Raw genomic sequence first — 21,194 nt, 5'->3', positions numbered from 1 at the left:
ACTTTTGGCTGGCGCAATTTGTGCAAAAAATACTCGCAGCCGTTGAAATTGCTGATTAGTCTAATTACGCGGTTGAAAATGGCTTCTTTTTCCTGCTCATTTGCGCAGTGTTTTGTGCATCGCTTAGCTTATTGCACGTGCATTTGCACATCCGAATTGACTTCTATGGGGACTACTGATGCGCAGGAAAATAAAGCATGCTTCTTTTTTTGGCGTGCTCCAGATGCGAGGAAAAATATGCGCATGTGAACGAACCCATTGAAATCAATGGGTTCTGTTCCCTGCATATTCGACGTGCAAATGCGCCCGTGTAAAGCCGGCCTAATGTTCGATTTTGTTCTGTGAATACAAATTACGACACGCTACGATTCTTTTTACGTTCAACATCAGCATAAAAATCACACATCTGTATGCGCCAATCGAATTCAGTAGGTCCGTGTGCTTTCTGTATTCAGTCTGGACTGAGTGCGGACAGAACATCTGCCCGTGTGATTGGCATTTACAAGCACCATCGCCGCAGCTTTACCCTACTAAGGGTCGGTTTGTTATAGTCCTGGCATTGAATAGCATTCTATAGGCCACACAACACCATGCATGAAAGTGTGGAAGGACAGACTTAATGGAAACCTCTAACTTGGCGACAAGGTGAGTAGGGTGTGAAATAGGACATGCTCATCGGGAGGTAATTCTCAGTAAGGGTCATTTTACATGGGACATTTATGGGTTCTTAAGCGCCCCATAGTCGTCCCAGTGAATAAAGGCAGAGCACGCCGGACATTGCTTCCAGCTGCCCGCCTCCATACACAGTAAACAGGCAGTCATATACGAGCGACTGCCTGTTCACATCGGCTGATTTTTATGCCTGCCTAAACAGTTTGTTAGGTCGTCGTTCAGTCGCTGCCGGCGTTTACACCGAACGATTATCATTCTGAGTCGCACAATTCGGAGAAAATTTGAATAATTGTTTCATGTAAAAGGGCCCATAGACTGAGAAATTGTATGTGTAATAGTAGATAATAAACCGTTTGAGGCTGCTTGTACCCATGAAGTCGAGCTAGTATTAGAAGAGGAGAGCATCATACATTACGGTGTTGTAACAACTATATTGCTACAACGTATCTACTATATATAAATGCCAGAATTAGTGGCTTCTTGTATTGGAAACTGGTAAGACTGAACTCCTATAGGCTGCCTGTCCACGGGCGGTTTTGGATTGCGTTCCCCGTGGCGATAATCTGGCTGCGGGGAAGGCAATGCACCTTTTTCATAGCGTTGCTATGGAAAGCTCAGCCCCTCTGTCCACGAGCAGAGAATCATAGCAATTCTCTGCTCGTGGGCGGCAAATCGCAGCATGCTGTGAATTGATGCAGTTCTCCACAGTCAGCCTATCTGTCAGATAGGCTGACCGCAGAGATCCGTCTGTCGGCTCCTGCTTCCGCAACGCCTGTGGACAGGCAGCCTTATTGAATGCATGTCACGATGGCTATGTTTCTGCACATAGAGGGTAGCCCTGAACAGAAGGGTTTTCCTGCCAAATGGATCCATTTTTCACACAGTCCGACTTGCCCTAGAAATACCCAGAAGTCCAGAACAGAAACAAATTGACCTGAATTCCATGTTTTTTGGAACTTCCGACACTTTTCTATAACCTGTAGACTTTAGGGGCCAGTTTGAGGTTTTAAAACTCAGCATTGGGAATGGATGTTTGTTTTTTTTTAAATTTTTATTTCAATTACTGCAATGGATAGCAAAACTGAATTCAAATGGAAGCCATTATTTCATTATTTATTTTTCTTTACTGATCTGCTAAAAGGATCCATAAATAGCGGGTTTTTTGGTCCTTTTATATCCATTTTTGATCATTCTGTTTTGTTATCTTTCTAACCCTCTGCACATGCTCCTTTAAAAACTGATCCGTTAAACGAACATTTAATGGAACCAGACGATTACCCTTCTGACCAGTTCAGTCACCCATTCACTATAGTATAAAAATAAAAATTGTTCTTTTCCCTTTTGATTTCAATTTTTATGCAGAAACAGTAACGCAGTAGTCTACACAACTAACAAAATAGAGGCAGATTGAGCTGAACTGAAAAACATCAGTGAGGACTTAAACTGAACCGTTCTCCATGTCACTGCTTGTCAGACGGAACAGCTAGGGCCCCATGTCCACAGACAGATCAGATTCCGCATACAGGAGCCTGCTGCGGAATCCGACCCAGACCATGGCCGAGGACACTGCAGGTCTTCTACTTACCCGTCCGGGTCTTTTCTTCACTGCGGATCTGTGCGGAAACACATGCGCAGTGGAGTTTTTTGTTTTTTTTTAAACTCCTGCTTTCCAGCGGAATACACGGCCCGTGCGCAATACAATTGCAGATTGGGTGTGGATCTGACAGCTTCCATTGACTTCATTGGAAGCCATCTGTGCAGGATCCGCAGTGAAATGGAGCATGCTGCAACTTTTTTTTTCCGGACCACATCCGCATGCTTTATTTCACTTTCGGACATCTATGTATCCCTATGGGCTGCTTGTTTTTTGAATTCCGCAAATCAGATCCGCCCGTGGACATTGGGCCTAAATAAGAGCCTGCAAAACAAGCATGAACATTTTCTAAATGCATGAAAAGGAAAACTCAGTGCAAAGAAAAAACAGGTAAGTGCATCATTTTATTTTCTGCAGGAACTTTGTAAGATATGCATGTATTGGCTTTGCATGTAGAAAGCTTTTGCTTCATTTGTGCATCAGAAAGGAATTTTCTGTGGCCCATTGAAAACTCTCAGACAGATTGATCCCGGATATATGGATGTCACTAAAACATATTATCAGGTTACTTGGAGTCTCTCAGAGGAGGAAAGTTTACAGGACCTTCCTCCCCATCCTACATGTCGCTACATAAAAACTCCTGTTCCTGGGGATGGATGGATTCTTCATTTATGAATTGCTACAGAAATACAGTGGGGCTTAGAAGAGAGGGCCTGGAACATGGCAAGTAAAAGGGATAATTCCTAGAAAGTACATCAGGCCTGCGTTTCGTCTTGTTGCTTTGGGTTGTTCTGCTGTGATTGGGGTGAATGTGTATGAACATAGTAGATTCTTGTCAGTGACTTCCTGTACTTTTGCAGTTTTTCAGCTGCGTTTCCTTTATACCTGCAGAGAGACACAAACCTCACACTTCATTGTGGCTTTTTTGTGTGCGCCTTCCCCAGGAGGTGTTGGATAAGTAACATCTCTCGCTGGCAGGCGGTCTAGATTTGTCTGATGTAGATTCAACCTTGCCAAAATGATGCCTGGCAAAGTGTGCCAGCCTTTTCTTTAAAAGTTTTGGCCTATTGTCCTTCTGCACATTTCATAAAACAAATGCCTTTTTATGTCTGCGTGTGCGCGCTGACACCGTTCTGGGTCACTTGTGCATTTGACTAGCCCCCATTGTTAGGTGCTCAGAACCTGGCCTGTCAATTTGGGAAACTGAAGTATATTTAAGTGGATTTTTTTTCCCAAAGCATAATGGAGCTTGTTCATCAGTCTGTGCATGAAGGAAGAATAGAGTAATGTGCATTGTATTCATGAATGCATTTTGGCAATTTTCACCCAAAGCACGCATATGCATCGGTCAATCATAACATTAAAACCGCCAGCTCATGAAGCGAGTAACAGTAATTGCATTGTGACAATGGCACTTGTCGGGGGTGGCATATATTGGGCACCAAGTCGCCATCATATATTGAAGTTAATGTTTTGGAAGCAGGAAAAATGGACAAGCGTAAAGATGTCAATGACTTTCAGAAGGACCTAATTGTGATGTCTAGACGTTGGGTCACAGCATCTCCAACGGCTGATTTGTGGTGGGTTCCTGGTATGCAGTGGTTAGTACCTGTCAAGTGATTCAAGGAAGGCCAACCGGGACAGGGGCAAGGGCACCCAATGATCGTTGATGCATGACTGGCTGGTCTGATCCCACAGAGGAGCTACTGAAAGACTTAAAGGGATTTTTCGGGGGGACATTACTATGGATGACCTATTGAATTCAATGGGAGCTGTGCCTGCAATTGCCAATCCAGGCCGACTGCGATTTGGGTGGAGCTGTGTCCACTTCTAGCTCTATCTCCAATGACAGCTGGCCCGATGTCCGCTTATTGTCAGGGGTCTTAAGGGACTGTTCCCCATGGATAAACGTTTGATGACCTATCCTGAAGATAAGTAATCCTATGGTGAGGTTCATCAAAACCCCTTTACTGCTGGGCACCTTTTAGAGGTCTCTTGGAATTCATGCATTAACAATTAAAGGGGTTTTCTGGGCACAAAATGTAAATTTTTTTTAAAATGCTGAAATCTAAGAGGTACGACTAATTAGTCGCGACCTCTACTTTTTCTGCTACTCTGGACAGTCTTCTTCATGCCATGTAGTTGCTGCTGTTTACATGCATCCCTTTTGCATTAAATACAATAGACTTATTACCTACAACCCCCAGCATGCATAGAGCTTATCTCCCTACCAGCGCTGTAGCTCCGCCCACATCTTACAGGTCCTACAACTTACCAGCACCAACCTCACTCGGCACCAAAGAAAGCCTGCTGAAGCAGACAGACAGGAACTTCCACTCTGAATTGCTCATGAGCAATACCTCCAAGCCAGATCCTCCCATCATGCACTGCTCACAGGATGTTGGATCTATAGACAGGAGAATTAGCAGCAAATGTGGACAAGATGTCAAAGGAAGTGGAGATATTTTTCGGATAGAGGGTCACATGGCGTAAATAAAAAATTAAGAAAGTAGCTAGACCAGGTACAGGAACCTATTAGTGAATGGTGATATACATTAGATTTTCAGTAACCCTTTAAGAGCAGTTTTGGCAGCACGTGGGGGGGGGGGGGGGGGGGGGCTATTCAATATTGGATCTTAATGTTATGGCTGGGTAGTGCATTTACTGTGTTTTGCCTCCATGTTGTAACAGCTACCCCGTATTATGGCTACACCTGCACTGTAAAATCACAGCATTACCTTGACTTCCAGGTAACTTCATGGTTTCTCTATAGAGAAAAGTCGCATAACAATTGCGCAATTCACAAATTGCACAAGCTGGATACTCATGTAACTGTCCTCGGTAGGATGGAAGGCTGAGTCAACCTTTAGCCGGCTACCTAAACCAGGCGGGGATTGAACTTGCAACCTTCAGGTCGTGGGTGAGAGCTTAGGACTGCATACTGCTGCCTTAGCTAGAGTTGCCATTATCACAAGTTATCACTGTCATTTCCATCACTCATTCGCTTGGCTTTTTCCCAGGAAGCATTGCATGGCTTACATAAGACTCCCTACACCCCTGCTGTGTTCTCTCCAAGGAGATGAATTACCCCCAGCCACTCATTGGAGAACATTCAAGCTGTCTTTTTAATTGTGAAGCTCTTGACTTGCTGCCCGCTTCCTCAGATGTGACACATTGATGAAGTGGTGTGTGATATTTATATAACATGTTGCCACAGGATCTAATGTATTATATGCAGATGCTATTTACGTCCCGTTGACTTTAGCTTATTAGACTTGCTGGGTGGTTTTTGCTTTTTTCTTCTCCTTGCTGTGTGATGAGCAATAATACAACTTTTAGTTATTTTGTGTCGGTATGAACGTCTGTACATTATAGTGTATTACGAGGCAGCATTATTTATTAATTTTGTTAATCCTTTTTTCTTTATTAGTCCTCCATAGTTGAGTTTTGCACTACTAGTCTGTGTAGCTACTAATCTGCGTTTCCAACTTGCGGGCTGTAAAGCTTGTTTATTATAATACTGCAATAGACGCTGGAAACCTTGTCAACATGAAAGGGGTTTTCTGAGATGTTTTTTCTTTTCTTCAAGAGGCCACAGAAAAGAAAAGGAGAAAAAATTACCAAATAAAACTCGTATTCACTTCCCAAATGCGCCATGTGCTTGTATGGCTCCAGTCTCTGCCATACTGGGCCCAGAAGCTCCTCCATTGGTCACAGGTGCTGTCCATCCTTCCTGTCCTTTATGTGACTTCTGCAGCCAATCACTGGCCTCAGCAGTCATGTGCTGTTCATCCACACATGACCACCTAGGCCAGTGATTGGTTGCAAGACCTGCTGTCATAAAATGTGTTGCTGTATGTGGAAGGCCAAGTTAGGGCCCTTTTACACAAAATGTTATCATGCAGTTTAGGGCTGGGTCTATTAAAACTCAACAGTGATCATTCAATGTGGACGTGCCAATGACTGAGCAACTAACAGTAATTCATTCAGTTTATGCAGGCATCAAAATCAAATGATGATCGGCCCGTGTGAACAGGCAGTCATTCATCTATGAATGACTGCCTGTTAACTATGAATGGAGGTGGAAAACCAGAAGCAATCTCCAGCCAGTCTGCTTCCATTCATGGAACGATTAGCGCTTCTGTGTGAGAAACGCAGGACCGATAATCATTGGGATGACTGTCAGGCACTTAAGCACCCGACAATCATCCTGTGTAAAAAGACCCTTACACTATCCTGCCAAAAGCAATTGGACACCTAAGTAAGAATCAAAAGTAGTATTTTATTTCATAGTGGTATATATGTACATGAATGCTTAGTGGGGCTCCTTTTGGTTCTAATGGTATTGGATACTTTCCATTGGCATACTTTCTACTAATGTCTGATACACGTGAGCTGGTGTTTCCCTCCATTCATCCTGCAAATGTCTGATTAGTTCTCTCAAAGATGATGCATTGGTCCATCATGAATGGTGCAAGGAGTGTTGTCATTGGACATTTGAGCAATGGAAGAATAGTCTAGGTGTTAACTTTGTCAAAGGGGTGTGCTCTTAGTCTGGTACTGTCAGAACGGATTGGACACACTCGCAATATTCAGGTGTTGATTTATCAGCCCAACTCGGGTGACATAAAAATTTGCATATGACATGGGAAGACTACTTGTGACGATATCTCAAGATGGGAGTTGGGGGGAAAAAAAGGAACCAGTGGAGCCGTCATTTAGTTGCACGTGCATATTTAAATTACAATAATAAGTCAAAAGGAAAGACCCTTTTAGACACAACGATTTTCACTCAAAAATCGCTCAAAGCCGTCTTTTGAGCGATTAATCGTTATGTCGAACTGCACTGATATTGTGCAGTGTTCGTTAAGCATGCTGAAAGATCAGCGATCAGTTATCAGGAATTCACAGCCGGATACAGCTGATACTATTGTTTCAGCTGTATCCTGCTCTCTGAACACAGGCTGGGTATGAAGAATACAGCGGTCCAGCTGTGTTCTTCATCCCCCGCCCGGAGTGCTCTGCTGTATAACAGCCGGGTGCTCCGAGCGGGAAACGTCTGGATGCAGAAGACAAGCGGCCCTGCCTGTCTTCTGCATCTCCCGCTCGGAGCGCAAGGTGATCGCTCAACGTTTGAGTGATCAGCTTGCGCTGTAAAAAAGCACAACGATTATCGCTCAGAAATCACTCAAAAGATTTTTTGCGCGAGAACTGTTGTCTAAAGCAGCCTTAAGAAGACAGACTTCCTTTAAGAATAATAACGTTAAACAATGTGAGAACACTATACACATATACAGTGCATCATCTGTAAGCAGTTCAATATCTGCAGCTGCAGTGTGTGGCTTCCCGTAAGTGTTCTCTTAGGCCAACTTCACATTTTGCGCTAGTGATTCCGTTTTCCTGTTCTGTTATGGGAGCTGAAAAACGGAAGCTCTTGGATGAACGATCCTTCTCAGAAGGGAACCATACTGTCGGCAAACATTGTCTATAATGAGGTCTCTTCTGATATTTTTACTGGGCAGACAAGTCCTGCATGCACTACCGTCTCACGCCTGATCTGCGCCATAGTTGGTTATGATTCTAGAAGAGCGCTGATGCACGCTCCTCAACCATATTGCCATGTTTAACTAAAAGTTTTCTTCCTTCTTGCTACAGTTTAGGCCGGATTCACATCTATACTGGAACCTCCTGTCATAAGACAGATCCGATCGGCCAGGGGATTCCCTTTTCCCGCTTCCCGAACGGAGCAGTATAACGGAACCCCCACCCCTGCAGATGTGACAGCAGCCTTACATAATGTAGTAAGGTGCATCCAAACACTTGATTTGATGTGTAGATATTCTAAGCAGTTGTTTTCTCATCCCAGTTTATCCTTAGGCGATGACCATACAGGATGGATTTACTGGGGAATGTTTTGAAAATCTCGTCTACTTTCTCCTACTGTAAATGCTGTGGATCCGTGGCAAAGCCGCTCCGTATGGACATGGCTTCAGCGGCCCATACTGCTTTTAGCTGAGCTTGCAACTGATAGGTCCATTGTGCAGCGTGCCGTAGGATAGATGGTGCGGCTGGAGTCGTTGAGCAGTATAGGCAATAGTTTTGGTGCTGTCTGTCGTGTCTACTAAGGGGAGGCTGAGATGGAATTACGCACAAAGCCGTGGAAGGCTGAGATTCACCGCACGTCTTTTACGTGGGGGCAGTTGAGGGCTGTACATCGTTCATGTCCAACTATATGTCCCCCACCATCATCCTGCACACAGTCCCTTTAAATAGATGCATTAACCATTTCCAATCCAATTTGTATCCTGGTTTTCCTAGGGGCTTACTCTTTTTCTGCCATTATACATCGGCGCTATCTGCTGGCTAAAGCCAGTACTGCATGAGCTGACACGTTGGATAGGCTCTGACAGCAGAGAGGCTGGCAATATATAGTAAGAGAACCCCAACGGATGTCTTCCGACATCGGAGCTGTACAGCCTTAAGTCATAATGTCTTTAGACATCAGACAGTGGATTGGAAAGGGTTAAAAGTCCTCCTAATGATACAATGGTATATTATTACATATCTGTTCCTGATTTGCCAAATAGCGTATTGAAGGTTGAGTCCTTATCAGCGCTTATAACTCCCTTTTGCTACTCTCTTGGGTTGTGAGATCTTCAGGTCTAACTCTCTGCAGTTTTCCAGTGTCCTAGCTTGGTTTGGTGGCCCCTAGGTTCCATGTCAAATGTCCCCAGCCTCACCACGGGGGACGTGTCCTGTAATCCATCAGTTTCTGGAGAAGTAATTGCTCATGAAGGGATCTCTACTAGATACAGTTCACTAGAACGTTTGGTGGATATATCGCTGCAGTATTGTCTGTTTCTTAGTACGTAGAGCTCTAACCCTCCATCTCCGGTTCACAATGATGTCTGTACGGTTTGTGGTATTTGTTACATGCCCACAGCAGAAAAAGATTGAAGTTTGCAGCTTTTGTGGCTTCCTCTGTACTTTGAGCTTCTATGGTATAAAAAGTTTTTGTTTAACTTCTACCTGAACGAACTTGTCATAACGAGGTCTTATTGGGTTAAAGCGACCCTCTAGTTTCAGTACAAAATTCTGTCCCAAGACCGAAGGTATTACCTGTGTTGCCTACTTTTGTTGTTCTCTCCCGGCCCTCAAATCACCCGGGTCCTGTTTTTGGACATCCATGATTGCCAAGGCCATCTTCAGATTACCTAATCCCCAGTGTGTTGGAAGTGTAAAACTACTACTACACTATACCTGCTCTTTGATTGGCCAGAGCTTTTCATGTGATCAGTATTTGACCTATGAGAGATCAGTGTACAGTAAGCATTAGGTAGTTAAAAAATTGCTATCATGGACAGCCAAAACAGGGTCTAAAAATGTTGAATCAGAGGGGCGGTAGAGAAGAACACACAAGGTAATATACCCCCATCCCCCTTCCTGTCCCAGGACAGAATCTAGTCCCAAAGCCAGAGGGTCGCTTTAAAGTGGTTGTGCCAAGTTCTAAAGGTATCCCCTATCCAGACTGCTGTTTGGTTCGTGCAGGGACCTTCTAGACCCCGTTCTTGAGATCAATAGAGATTCCAGCAATCAGAACCCCACTAATTTCTAAAGTTATCTCCCATCTTGTAGAGCGGTGGATAACTTAACACAACCCCTTTAAGTGGAATTAGAGGGTACACTAGTGCCATCTTAGGCTCTTTTTTTTTTTGGTTTTAAGTTTTTCCAACCTACTCGCCCAATGCAGCCAATGGCATTTCCCAGTACACATGCCAACCATACACTCCAAATACGGTGCAACCGTCACTTCAATGGCACCCCTTCCTCAGTGATATTTGATTATTTCACTTATGGGGTTGTCTAAGTTATAACTGCTTAGCACGTGGATTACCAATGGTAATGCCAACACGAAGGTGCTGATTTTAACTGTTTTATAGCAGGTGTAATATGCTTGCCTTTTGAGAAGAAATGATGGGTTATGAATGCCTAGCGACTATTCACTTACAGTTCTTCACTCCATTGGAGTGTCATAACTCTTGTTTGGTTATCAACAAAAGAGTGGGGAATTGAGGGCATTTGCCTCGGGTTCAACAGCGGCAGCTTGAAGAGGGGCACAATTAGAGCTCCAATCATCTAAAATAATGAAAAAATTGCAAATAGTGTTGGTTAAAAAAACACAAACTACCCTTTTACTGTATGTATATGCAGACTTGTATATCTCCATGGTTACAGACTACAAACAGACCCTGCATGTAGTCAGCTCTTGTTTCTGTCCTCTTGGGTTAATTAAACATTTCTACCTTTTTCTATTTCAGAGAATCAAGATAGCTTACACCATATTGTCCACGAGCGCCTGGGGGAGCTGCTGCGGGTGCTGAAGGGGGTGATCAGCAAACACCAGACTCTTAATTCTGTGGATATTCTTGGCGCAGCTGGGACGGTGATCGCCAAGGTGAAAGGTGAGCAACAGGAGACTGTCTCTAGATGGTCCGCGTTGTACTCTACATAATGAAGACTTCCTATTATATGGGTTACAGTACAAGTCGGACAAAGCAAATGGAGTGCACTGAGACGGATTTGTAGGACCATAATGGGGCTTATTTGCTCAAATTGCAATAGAAAACTGTCAGACAGGCTTTGCACCACATTTGCTGTATGTTTTAAATACTTTTGAGCGCTTGTTTTTCTTTTTGCGGTGTCCGACAAAAGAGCGTTCCTAAGGATGTGGTCTAAACTGCACCAAAAATATCGCCGAGTTGCGGAAAAATTTGGCGTTATTTTTGGTGTAAACTGAAAGGTGGTCTAAACTTGACAATCTTAATTTGACAGATGTGTCCTTCAGCAGAGCTACTGTGATAGTTCTGGCACATCATAAAACTGTTTAGTCTGTTTGCCCTCTAACTATTAGTAGTAGCAAATAAGCCCCAATGTTCTTTTTCCGTTCTGCCTTCTATTATTGTATATAAGTATTTTTGTGTTTTTTTTTTTAATGGGGAGCATAGGGAGTTTCACCTCTCATAGTGGACTGTGGTATCTTAAAGGGCTCACAAGAGATTAGTAAAGGGTTCTGAAACAGCGCCACTCTGATTTATTGTCCGGTATTGCAGTTCAGTTGAATGGGCCGAGTTGCAGTAATGGACACAGGCTGTGGACAAGAGTGGTGCTGTTTCTGGAAAGTTGACATGGAGTGCGGCTTTCAGCCTTTATAGCGGGATTTCCCGTTTCAGTCATGTGACCTCCCTCCAGATTGTGGGTTTTTTTGGCTTTTTTTTTTTTCTACCAATGAGCCAAACAGCCAAACTGGAGGCAAAACAATCGCAGATGCCCTGCTGAAATGATTGAGTGTCGCACATCATGTGACCATCAGGAACGGGGGGTCTCAGGACCCAAAGTGAACTTTCAACTCATTAGCAGTGTATTACATGTTGCCCACATGAACATCGATCTACGTGGCATTTATATTATTTATTAAGACAAAAATTCTTTGTTGCCCCTAGCAACCAGTCGGAGCTCGGCTTTCTTTTTGTATTCTCCTAGGGGCAACAAAGACTGTTTTTCGGTTAGGGGCAAATTTACAAAGCTGTATAACTTTTTTTTACTGACCGGTCAACATTTTCTAACTGCAGTACGATTGATTGCTTTTACAGTCTGACAATTTTTCAGGTGGACAGTTTTATAAATGAGGCACAGCGTTTGTGGTCCGTTTCAATTCACTATCATTGGAATGAATCCAGGCAAACACAATGACTTGCTGAACGTTACGGAACTGGCTCCAACTCTCACTACTAACGAATCTAACCATTGCTTAAAGGGGTTGTCAATTTCTAAGCTACGGATGGCCTGTATTCGGGATAGGTCATCAATAGTAGATCAGTGGGGGTCCGTCAAATGGGACCTCCACCGATCAATTGTTCACAGGGCTAATGCACTGAGCTAACTTCTGCAGGAAGCAAACAGCTTCGTTCTCACTATAGTGGCCAGGTTTGGTATTACAGGCTAAGTTCTTCACTTCAATGAGAGCTTGGCCTGCAATACTGAGCTTGACCACTGCAGTGGGAAAGGAGCTGTCTGCTTCCTGCAGAAATCAGCTCAGTGTATGAGCAGATTGTGAACAGCTGATTGGCAGAGGCTCCTGATGATGGACCTACACTGATTTTACTATTGATAGGCCATCAATAGTTTACAACTGGAAACCCCTTATAAAAGTGCTGATTTTGTCTGTCCATTTAAAAATATATGGCCCGTAGCTCATTTTTGCATGGAATGTTTTTACTTTTTCCTCCTTTCACTTCCTGGGTGTGATTCAGTTCCGATAACTAGGTCCTAATAGCAGAAAATCCCTCTAGGCAATGATTTTATCTGCAGCTGGTTCTGGCAAGTAGCAATAATATCATGTCCTATTATCTTATGGAGAGAGGACATATTTGACATAGTTGTGACATGGCCGGCACAGTGCGGGGTGTCATCAGTCTATGGTGTGTGCGGACATGGAAGGCACATTGCTGACATTCCATCAATCGTGTAACTATTATCCTGGAGTACAGGCGGGTGTTTTTCTGCTCCGTGACTTGGCTCTTGTAGTACAACTTGTTTGATATAATGCGGTGTTGAAACCTTGATAAAGGGCTGTCGTTGCCAGCAGATTCCATATAGTAACGAGTATACAGTTAGTGTCAAGTGGTTTTGGACTAGATCAGTAGATCTACTGCTTATTGTCTCTTCAAAGTGAAGCAGGGCTTTAAGCCCTTTAAAGTTTACCCTGCAGTAGATAAAATGAAGTAAAATTAACTTTCAAGTAGATGCGTTGCACAGGCCATAAAGAGATACTGTAACTAATCTCGTTAGATTGACCCTTCAACATTTTTCCAAGGTTAGGCCAAGGTCTTGTGATTGTCGAAGAGTGAAGCATCTTTTAGGTTGGCTTGACCTGCAAAACAAACATAAGCTATTTGTAATACTCTGTGTCTGCTTTAGCCCTTAAAGGGGTATTCTGAGCTTTTACTATTGATGTCCTATCCTTAGGATAGGTCATTGATCAGCAGAGATCAGCACCAATCAGCTGATCCTCTGGCCCATTGTCAGTGCAGCAGGGCCAGATGTCTACATCGGTAATAGATGGTTTCACTCTCATTGAAATCAATGGGAGTGATGCCTTCTTTTACACTTCTGGCTCCTGCTCATTGCGGTCAGATCAGGAAGTAGAATAGGATTCTTTGCTCTCATTGATTTCTATGAGAGTGAAGCCAGCTGTTACATTTTCCAGCCCTGACAACCGCTGATGACTTTTGGCCCCGCAGGACTCGTAGGATTAGCTTAAGCCAGTGTTTCCCAACTCCAGTCCTCAAGGCAGCCCAATAGGTCATGTTTTCAGGATCTCCTATAGTAAGAACACCTGTGGAAATGTCTGAGGTGCTGACTATAATTACATCACCTGTGCCATACTGAGGAAATTCAGTAAACATGACCCGTTGGGGTGCCTTGAGGACTGGAGTTGGGGAACACTGGCTTGAGCAGTAGATCCCCACCAATCAACTATTGATGACCTACCCTGAGGATAGGTCATCAATTAGTAAAAGCCCAGAATACCCCAATAAAGAGAAGCAATGTGCAGTAACTTTCCGATTTGTTGACCTGGAGAGATTGCTTTAAATGTAGTTCCCTAATACCTATAATAAGCGCTTCACGTTTTTATGTAGAGAAGTTCTTGCAGCTAAAGTACAGCTTTGCACAGTCTATAATCTGCTCTTGGTGCCCCACGTCTCTTTTAATCCTAGTAATGGCCTTGACTACAAGAAGCTTGTATATATGGCAGCACCACCAGTGTCCAGGATAAATCAGTCCATACACTTCCGAATGCAAATAGAAAATGAAGGTACTGTGGATGTCAGCACTCCATTAGGTAAACTTTATTTATCCAGTAGACCAATGGTATAGTTTATGGATTGCTGACTTCCATATTACCTTCATTTTCTAGAAGACGTTCGTAGTCAGTATTTTGTCGAATTGTATGGTGGTCCTGGATTAGTACAAAGTGAGAAAGATGGGACTTTTTTAAGAGGATGTGCTTAATCTGGACAGCCCCTTTCCATAACAAGATTTTGGGCACATGGATGGCATATGAGCCAGAGCATGAAGCCACTGCAGAGAGTGACTCCTGCTCTAAAGGGCTCGATGTGACCGTGTATTGCATGGTGGCATTTGATACTACAAGTGAAATAACCAAGCTTCTCCAAACCAGAATACTAGGTAACTGGGCTTAGAGATCCGTGATCAATTGATGGCTTCAATCTACAGGTGCTCATACAGAATAAATGAAAATCAGGGGTTCAGGAGTGGTCAACCATTGAAACTGTATGGAGTCTCCCCGATTCTTTCCTGACAATTGTTGGGTGAAGCAATGGCATGTTTTGTTTCTACATGGCCAATCCTTTGTTCTCATAGGAGATAAACCATTGCCAGAGATGTGTGGCAATGGCTTATTGACCTCCCCCATTGAGAATACATCCACACTTGGCTAAGCATAAATGTGTATGAAGAGGGGGATCGGAAGGAATAGTTGATGGCGATATAAGCATTTGGCCGATGGCTTTCTTACAAATTTGTATAGTAATGTAGATCCCCAGGACTACTTGTCTAATGGTTACTTCTGGATTGTAGGTTATGATGGGGGGTTGTTGTGTGTGTTAATGTCTCTCCTTGTGGAGAGCACGTTGGCAGAGCGCACCATGTTGATGGTCATCCACCTCACCAACCACAATCCTGCTGTACACCGATATGGGGCAAAAACCCATAAACTGCTGCTTGTACATGGGTGTTCTGGCTTGGCTTACATCTCTAGTCATGTTGCAAAACCTGCTAAAAGGTAAAATATTGACCAATGTTGACGTCTAGGGTAGATGCTTTCCAATAGGTGCTGCTGTGAAGGTTTATTCCATCATTATTTTCCTGGCTTTTTTTTCCCTTTTTGTTTAAAATTATAGCAGAGGAAGGAGTACAATGTAGAAGACTTTAAGAAAGTAGGAGAAATCTGGGGCATTTCAGAAAATTGAAGAAAGTTTGGCTGCAGTGGACGTGTTTTTACACTTTTGCGTGTATTGGCATAGATCTCTGAACTGTTCTTGTGCTTTATACACTGTATTGTACGCTGTGCTTTGTTTTCTACAAGGTATAGTTGCCTTCTACAAGCGTCAGTACGTATTCAGGCAAACAAACAGCGATTGAACACTTGCACCTCCAGTCCATCCTGAGCCCTGAAGCATGGCCTCCTTTGTTGCCACAAAAACTATGTCTACACAGAAGAAATCCACTACTATTAGTAGGAAATGACAGATACACAGAGTGTAACAGACCTTTTCATATTGTGCACTGGGGCCCTCGTCATTGTTGTGTGCGACCATTGTGTGCAGCCAGGATGTCCTGGGGAAAAGTGCGTGCGTGGTTTAAAGCGCCGGGCAGAGCGGTTGTATATGCAGGCAGATAGAACAGCTTTAGGCAACCTTGTATATATTAACACTTGTTTGTTTTTTTTATATATATTTTACATTTGCTAAGTCTCATCAAAAGGTAATTGTAGCTGATACTTATTGGGGGTATTCCATATTTGTAAACCATCTGTTACCAAAATAGTTTATCTAAAAACTCAATGAGCTTTATGTAATGTTAACGCAATGTAGAAGAATAAAGTGGTAAATGTATCCACTGCCCCAATTAACAGTATATTTTGCTTAGTTCCCATTAATACTTGCTAATGTACCCTCCAACCTGCAAGTACTTTTAACATAGGAGGTCAGTTCACCATCACTGGAATCCTAGAGATTTTCCAAAATGTCACAATCAAAGCCTTTGCTGCTACTAGGACACGGAGGAATGGTCTTATCAGTAGGGCTAAACTAGCAATGCCTACATGCAGCAGGACTGAGGAGCAGCTCCATATTACTGGGGTACTTAAAGTATTTTCAAGGGGGAATTTGGCTTTATTCCAAAAACAGCTAATACTTGGGCAATCCCAAAAAATGTATTTCTGGGTTCCTTTGCCACTAGAGCATCTCCAGCCTTTATCTGAAGTCATATGATAAATGGCAGCAACACGTATAGAAGTGAGATGCCAACGGTAGAGAAGCTTCCTTGTCAACTTGTCACTGAGATGGACATTGTGAAAGCGAGCTCGCTAATGTAAATGTTTTATTCCAGTCTTCTATGCCCATAGAGATACCTGGATCTCTTACCCAATGAAGTAAGCAACGTTCCTCTTCCCCAAATACCTGCACAAAATAACCGTATAAAGTGGTGAGAGGCCTTCGGAAACTTTTTAAAATTAGAAAATGCAAATTGGGCAATAGTTTTGTGAAGAGAACACAAGTTAGGACTCATAAAATGGCGCATTCTGAGGAACTTATAAAAATGCAGAAATGTCATTAAAGGACATTCGATGATTACCTTCCTGTATATCTAAGATTGAAATTATCCCTGCAGTGATCCAGATACTAATTGAGATTACTGGAATAATAAAGGGTCTCGCCTGTAAAGGTAATTCAGGCAGTCTGAAGGAGATAATACGTTTGGACATTATCATGCATTTCCATGCTGTGATCCCAGCTTATATAGTAATATAAGGAGAATTAGTGACAGAAACCCCCAGAGTTATCGTCCATAATAACACATCGGCGGGTATAAGGTTTGGACACGATGCTTTCGTATTCACCCAATGCTTTGTGACGGTATTGGCTTTCCAATGTCTGCCTTGATCACTTATGGAAGTAGTAATAATAAGGAACTCGTGGTAAACCCAATCTGCCTTTATGGATGGGAAGATATAAAGTGTGGGCTGCCATAGGGGAGTGTCGCCCTATTAAAGGTCTTTTAAAGGAAGGCAGATGTCTTGTAGTTGGGCCGGACTGCATGCAGATTTTTTTTTTCCTCTGGATGCTTCCATTTAGCTCTCATTCCAACTGCAAATGTTTTCCCAGCACTCAACAGTTCAAAGGCCTAACACAACAGTGACGACACGGCCTTCCTGACACAGGAAAAGTATTCACTGCAGATACATTCTTGGTTTCAGAGGATTACAGTGTAACAATCACTATTCTCTCCTGCTTTCTTCAGGGAGGCTGCTGACGTGATCCCTCTGCTTTTACTCTTCAGTTTTGACCGTTTCCTTTCCTTGACTTCGCCGTCTTTTTATTGCATATTTCGCGTTACCATTGGAGTATAAATACGTCACTTTTTATGTTGGACTAAAGTTTTTTTGTTTGCGGTTTTTTGGCCAAGCTGGAAATCCATTGAGGTGTGTCTGACAACTGGGAAGAATGGTTCCTGGGTAAGACGTTTTTCGTTAACTTTCTTGCAGTTGATTTTCAGTAACTTTCCATCTTTTTCTTCTCGTTATGAGGTCTCTGTCCGGCTCATTAATTTTATGTATTTAGGTTTGGTATTACACGTCTTTCAGAAGCTGGTTAAATAAAAACTAGGGGAAAGTGTGTCAGCGTATGGATCCTTTAACCTGCAATGTTTTTCAGGCTTAGATCATGCTTTCTAGATTGCAGGCAAAATGCAATTCACATTCTTCACTTGTGACTACATCCTTTTTACAAAAGGCTCCGTGGGAACACGGGAGGACATTCCTGTTTTTTTTATTTAATCTGAATGGACGGCTCTATTGCAATGCCGTGTATAAACTAGAAAATAATGGCTTCGTGGGCCATGTCTGGAATTAAATGGCTGGCATAGACTTTTGTCCTCGTGCAATCGAGTGTTAAATTTTTGTATGTTGTGTTTTTGAAGATGGGAAATTATACACCAAACACAGCCTGCCCAGTCGCACCCCTCAGGCACATGGCACGTTTTAAGGTTTGTACTAGGAAAATACGTGTTTGTGGGGGTGGAAGTGGGGTGAAAGTATCTCGGGGTCAATTAGGCACTTAGATTGCACTTTGTTACTACTTCATTCTTTTACCGAAGACTTTTTTTTTTTTTTTTTTGCTTGGAAGGGGTATTCTCATCTGGAGCCCAACCCCATTTCGCCTCACGTCATTGCTGTAGACTTCAAGAGGCGGCCGTGTTGTAACAAATGGGAGTTACATAAGTGGCGTAGCACAGCGGGATATGCTGATTCCATAACTTGAGAAATGCAGAAATGGCGTCGATCACTGTGCTATACAGTTTCCGTAACTTTTGTTCACTTCTACTTCAGTTGCGGAAACTGCATAGCATAGGGTTTTCAACTGTTTTTGTTAGAATCCAGCCAACTTTTTGGGAGCCTAGATATAGCAAGAGAAATATGCAGGTCCTAGAGCTGCGAACTGCACCTTTCACACATTGATAGGATGCACTGTAGGTAGGTCATAAATGTCTGAAATGGGAATGCACTGTAAAATGTCAGTGTTTATCGTATTTCTGTTGCACAATGCATGAATATATCAAGTGCTTCTGCTTGTTGGGTAGAATAAACAGGTTTCTTCCGCAGCATGTATGCAAAATTGGATCACCGTCTCGTCAACCGTTTTCATTCTACATGTGTTTACACCCTTTTGATACACCATGTGTAAAAAGTAGTTTTAGCTTAGATATTTTAATCTTGCTTAGTACAAATAAATAGAAAATAACAGAATGCTGTATTGGGTTCCTTTCATACTTCTAGTGATTTCACGAGAAAATTCAATCAGTGGTGCAAAACCTCACAGGGAATCCGGGTTGACCGTGGTGCCCAATGTTTAGTGGTTGTGTGCTTTGAAAAAAGCCAGATGTTGCTTTTATGGAATAAATAAAGGATTCTTCATTTTGAACTAAGAGGACTACCTTTATGCCGCCACTACCTACTAATCTTAGTTTGAGCATACATGGTGACCAAGGGTTCAGGTCATCACTAAGTGGCTTTGCATTTGATCCCATTTCCCACTGTATGTGGTTCCATGGTATCACTGAGTTCCATGGTACCTGCTGTCTTTTTGGCCCTGCCAGCAGCGGCGCCCGTGTGCGTACCTGCTGTCATTTTCTTCTTTCTGTACTACGGATGGTCTGCACAGCTCGCCGCTGGACATGCGCAGTACGGACTGGCCGCGGGCGAACGTCTTCCATCGAGTTCAATGGAAGATGTCTTTGCAGAATCTGCAGGAAAATGGAGCATATCTTTCATCCACAAGCGGAAAGCGCAATTGACTTCCGCTCATTTGCACGAAGAATCGTTTGTGCATTGCATGATACGGGAGTGGTATTTGCTGCGGAATCCAGAGGCGATCGCCCACTCCGGATTCCGCAATTCAAATCTGCTCGTGTGCATTCGGCCTTAACATAAAAAGTAGTCCAGGACTAAAAGCCCATTTACACGTAACAATTAAAATCGCTCAAAATTCATTCAAACGACTGACAGTTAGAAATAATTTTACATTTGAACACTTGCATCGTGCCCATTTTCATTTGACCAATTTTAAGGTGAACTTAAAATCCATCGTTCTGACACTGAGAGATAGTGTCTCTCAATAGACCCCATTGTAATCTGCCGGCAGCTGAGAGGAGAAGAATGCAGCTGTTTGCACAGACTGGCGTGTGATTAATCACACACTGGGCTCTGTAAAGAGCTCCTGGAGGCCCTTTTACATGCAATTGAAGATGAAGTGTTAATGGTCATTAACGCTTTATGCAAATAGATCGCAACATCTTTTAATCTTTTAGTCGTTTTTGAAGATTATCTTTGCATGTAAATGAGCCTTATTACTAGAGCAGCTCCATCTGTTTTTTGTATTGAAGAGCCTTTGTGTCTGCTCCACCTCAATAAATGTTCTAAGGTGGTAATGCTAACAAACGTTTTTCACTCACTTAAGGCTAATGCCCACGGACGGATTTCTGCCGCGTTTTATACAGCGGAAATCCGCAGAGTTGTCTCACAGCTATTAGGTTCCATTGAACCTAATAGGTTAATGTTCATGCTGCGGAATTCCATCGCGGAATTTCGCAGCGTAAAAGAAAACGCACCATGCTCTGTTTGCCGCCGTAACACGCGCAGCCGGCTTCCATTGTAGTCAGTGGAAGCCGGCTGTCACACTATTCTTCCGCTGTAACACAGAGGAAGTATTGCGTGAATACGCGTCCCTGCCCACCGCTAGCCTCGTCATCCAGCACTGCCGGCGAATCACGTGCTTTACTACGCATGTGTGTAAGCCTGCCAGGCGGGATGTGTACACTGGATCCGGAGTGGTGAGTATTAGGGTTTTGGGGGGCGGCGTGACGGACTTCACTGCGATATTTCGCGGGCGGAGTCTGTTACGGCTGTGGGCATGAGGTCTTAGCTTCAGACATTGGAGAAGATGCAGCAACTTTAGAAGCAGCTGCTCACCGCAGCGGGGATCCTTCCACATACTCAGTGGAGCAGAGAAGGAAGACTGAGCAGGTGTGACCACCTTGGAGCGGTTACTGAGGTGGACACGGAATAGAGACAGCAGGCAGCACTATTATAGCATTAGGCCTGGAGTATCTGTGGATCGTAGAAATGATATCTGCACCTTGATGATCCAGTTCTATGCTGACCATCAGTCCTAGCCTACTAAACCTGTGAGTTCTGAAGCAATCCACAACATATACACCAACTATTTTCGGTTGTGTAGTTCATGTCATCCTTGCAGTAGAAGTCAGATTGGAAATTTTTGGTTTCTTTTTGGACTTCCCTAGCAAACCGGGTTCCTCTTTCTTTTATGCGTCTTCACAAATCTTTCTAAACGGAAGTGTCCTGAAAGAACTGGCTATTGTGTGATACTTGAGCAGAACTCGTCTGCAGCGACTCCATTTCCTGCTGGAAACCACATTATTGGAGAAGTATGCGCTGGGCTGAAGGCTTCGTGGGAATGAATGAAAAGCTGTTTTAGCACTGTACTGTTTTCTTTACAGTTATATGCAGAAGTGAAAAAGAATGGGGCTTAAGGATTACTGACTTTTC

At 43.2% G+C, this 21,194-nt stretch overlaps 1 protein-coding gene across 3 annotated transcripts in view; it reads left to right on the top strand.

The window, feature by feature from the left end:
- The window catches only part of ARHGAP29 (Rho GTPase activating protein 29), a 116,764-nt gene that overhangs the window by 53,271 nt on the left and 42,299 nt on the right, over window positions 1-21,194 (top strand). For 2 of the 3 annotated variants that reach the window (XM_066597368.1, XM_066597369.1), the window contains exon 3: window positions 10,585-10,728. In XM_066597368.1, the coding sequence (XP_066453465.1) occupies window positions 10,585-10,728 (144 nt within the window). Of the gene's footprint in view, window positions 1-10,584; window positions 10,729-17,468; window positions 17,586-21,194 lie in introns of those variants that run through there. The other variant, XM_066597370.1, reaches the window with a different exon arrangement.

Source organism: Eleutherodactylus coqui, chromosome 3, assembly GCF_035609145.1.
Source record: "Eleutherodactylus coqui strain aEleCoq1 chromosome 3, aEleCoq1.hap1, whole genome shotgun sequence".
NCBI classification, from domain to species: Eukaryota; Metazoa; Chordata; class Amphibia; order Anura; family Eleutherodactylidae; genus Eleutherodactylus; species Eleutherodactylus coqui.
This window is presented reverse-complemented; position numbering and strand designations above follow the sequence as displayed.